We start from the raw sequence: 2955 nt of genomic DNA, 5'->3' as shown, positions 1-2955 counted from the left end.
TTGCGCCCTCCATTTAACAGTGACTTCTAATTAACTCACACTTCATTAGCGAAGTGAAGGGTTTTTTAAGACAAAGTCATTAATGATCATTGTTCTCTTCAAAATTCGTAAATTATTCTGGAAAAAATGGTTTATACGAAATCGAACGAAACAGAGGTCTAGAGAGTTGTATTCTTTCTGGCGAAAAAAACATATCTTTAAAAAATTATCTGGATGTGGAATAATTGAGAATTAAATTCGAACCAGTCAGGGTATTAATTGTAAGCACCCACACATTTGTCTCTCTGAATGCCTCTTAACAAATCAAATGTGATTCAATTTCCGTCATCATTATTTACCAAAACTACTGTAGATGCTAGGGCTCCAACATAATATAGAGATTAATTTTTTTTTTTTTAAAATGCCCCCAATAAATAAAAAGACTTCACCTGAAATAAATAAAATTTTGAAAATACTAATAATAAATATAATTGAGAGTAAAAGTGATAAATGAAAATTTTTAAAAGTATGAATTAGATAAAAAATTAAATATAAATATTTGTCATCATAAATTCAAAATTAAATCTTTTATGCAAAGGCTGAGATAAAGTACTCTCTATTGCATTGCACGTACACGTGGAGGTCCCACAAAAAAAATAAATTAATTAAATATCAAATAAAATAATAAAAACAAGCCCTCCTTTCCTCGCAAAACTATCTCAGCCTCACATAAATCAGACTTACGAGCATCCAAATATCTTCTTCTTCCATTTCACCAAAAAACAAAAATATCTTCTTCCATAGTCATGCGCTCTTCCCGAACATTCCAGATTCCCATGGCTGCACGCATTTTCCTTTCCAGAACTCCCAATGACTCTCTTCTCCTTATAAAAATACCCAGCCATCTCCATGGCTCCTTGCTTGTTTCCTTTCTTTCGTCAGTAACACAACCAGGGACTTCAAGTGTGAGATTTGAATAGCTCGGTGGCTTTTACGGTCATAGATTATGCCTTTCCATGGTTTTATGTGATTAACAAGTTGTTAGCTTGGTTGATAGATTTTGATGAACTTCTCGTTTAGCCGAATTGGAAGCTTGTGAGTTGAAAAACTGAAGATAAATGGAGATTGGTAGGGGAGGGTCGTCGTTCTCTTATTATACCATTCTTGGTATTAGTTCAGATTCAACCAGTACAGAAATAAGGAGAGCTTATCGCAAGCTTGCTCTGGTTAGTGGGTTCTCCTTTGTGTTTTGAAATTTTTAATTCCTTTAGGCCAAAAGTTTAGGGTTATAGATTTGGAAATTGACTCTTTTTTTTCTTAGGAGTTGGGAATTTCTGAGTTTGAATTATTTGAGGGTACTGATAGGAGGCGGTTTTATTGAATTTGATGCAGCAATGGCATCCAGACAGGTGGACAAGAACGCCTTCTTTGTTGAGTGAAGCCAAACAGAAATTTCAACAAATTCAAGAAGCTTATTCAGGTAGGGATTATTTGTTTTTCTGGGTCTTGATTGAGAATCACAATTTAAGACCCTTGGAGTCCAAAGTTCTGTTTTTGGTTTCTTTTATATCTTTGATGGCACATCGTGTATTGAACTCTGCTCTGGGTTCTTCTTGGAGCAGTTCTATCAGACCACAAGAAAAGAACAGTGTACGATGCAGGGTTATATGATCCTGAAGACGAAGATGAGGTGAGTGTCATGGAAATTTAATATGCGTTTCGAATGCACTTCTTCTTCGTCCTCCGCCTCCTAAACAAAAGATTTGTTTGATCTCTTGTTCAGGGATTTTCTGAATTTATGGAAGAGATGGTGTCTCTCATGGCTCAAGTGAGGAGGGAGGTATGTCTCTTCTTCTACTTCACCATGGGCACTTACTATTAGTTGGCGTATTTGGAAAGATTGATTCAAAAAGCAATGCTCTTCTTCAATCTTCATTATTGTGCATTTACTTTTAAACTAAGATATCTCCCAAATCAAAATCCAAATTTTTCTTCGAAAGTGAAGGAATGGTTGCATAGGGTATAGAAATGAAATTCCTGAACGAACATGAAAAAGATGTTTGGTTGCAGGAAAAGGATTATTACAGTATGGAGGAGTTACAGAGCATGTTTACTGAGATGGCTCAAGATTTCAATCAGTCACCTTCATGGCGTTGCGGCGCCTCCGTTATTGATGAGTCCCCTCAATCCGCAAAGAGGATCCGTTTGGAAAAACATGGGAGAACCTAATACTAAATGTAATACCTACACGCTATCTCACTTGAATTGCAATTCAATACAATTGTTGATGCCAGTCTTCTTCTGGCTTGCTTGTTGAAAATTTTGCTCCAATGTGGCGGTGGTGATGATGAAGAGGATGAAGAACATGTGGCCTTCGAGAGTGATTCTGAAGTCAGAAACCTGAAATGGAATGTAAATGAAGAACTCACATTTTCGACCTATAGGCCATTGGATTGTAATTGTTAGCGCCTGTTTTGTTATGAGAATAGGATGGAAGTGATTTTGTTTGTTTCTGGAGATTTTGATGAACATTTTGCTGAGAGAAAGGTTTAGGGAAATTTGCTGAATTCTATTTTTGGTTTGGGTTTTGGCAGTGAGTGCTTGCTTGTTTGAAATGATGCTCATTTCTAAGTTTCTGATTTGGTGTTATGTATTACGTACACACAAGATTAAGAGGAAATATCTTTGTTCAGAGCTTGTTAATGTGCTTATGTAAACTGTTTTTTGGTATGGCCAACTTATCATAATTTATTTAATAATCATAGCTTTGTTTGTGAATGGATAAAATTTATAATTTAATTTAGAAATAAATATTTATTTAAATAATAGAGGGCGGATTGGTCTGCCCATTAAAATGACCTATAAACAGTTTTTCTTTTCAATTGTGAGTACGTGAAAGTTTAAGGATGTGTTTGGATGAAACCAAACCGTGGTTTGAAAAAGTGATTCTGGAGAATAGATTCTGTGAAGAATAGA

At 35.3% G+C, this 2955-nt stretch overlaps 1 protein-coding gene across 4 annotated transcripts; it reads left to right on the top strand.

Annotated features, from left to right (window-relative positions):
* The first annotated feature begins 824 nt into the window (after positions 1 to 824).
* On the top strand, positions 825 to 2690 carry LOC114717954 (chaperone protein DnaJ 2-like). Of its 4 annotated transcripts, none has more exons than XM_028903208.1 (6): positions 825 to 1205; positions 1372 to 1459; positions 1602 to 1669; positions 1763 to 1819; positions 2050 to 2216; positions 2333 to 2690. In XM_028903208.1, the coding sequence occupies exons 1-5, from the start codon at positions 1098 to 1100 to the stop codon at positions 2206 to 2208; spliced, it is 480 nt and encodes a 159-aa protein (XP_028759041.1). In that variant the 5' UTR covers positions 825 to 1097; the 3' UTR covers positions 2209 to 2216; positions 2333 to 2690. The 4 variants fall into 4 exon arrangements, with proteins under 4 accessions (XP_028759041.1, XP_028759040.1, XP_028759039.1 ...); XM_028903207.1 differs by having other exon boundaries at positions 2311 to 2690; XM_028903206.1 differs by having other exon boundaries at positions 826 to 944; positions 1037 to 1205; positions 2050 to 2690.
* Positions 2691 to 2955: the final 265 nt, after the last annotated feature.

Source organism: Neltuma alba, unplaced genomic scaffold (assembly GCF_004799145.2).
Source record: "Neltuma alba isolate B1F8T4 unplaced genomic scaffold, ASM479914v2 tig00011783_pilon, whole genome shotgun sequence".
In the NCBI taxonomy this organism is placed as follows: domain Eukaryota; kingdom Viridiplantae; phylum Streptophyta; class Magnoliopsida; order Fabales; family Fabaceae; genus Neltuma; species Neltuma alba.
This window is presented reverse-complemented; position numbering and strand designations above follow the sequence as displayed.

Bases quoted from the DNA above. Each gene is read 5' to 3' on its own strand.
- LOC114717954 (XM_028903208.1), top strand. From the start codon at position 1,098: ATGGAGATTGGTAGGGGAGGGTCGTCGTTCTCTTATTATACCATTCTT. The intron at 1,670-1,762 runs GTGAGTGTCATG...TCTCTTGTTCAG, and splicing joins ATCCTGAAGACGAAGATGAG to GGATTTTCTGAATTTATGGA. The intron at 1,820-2,049 runs GTATGTCTCTTC...GTTTGGTTGCAG, and splicing joins TGGCTCAAGTGAGGAGGGAG to GAAAAGGATTATTACAGTAT.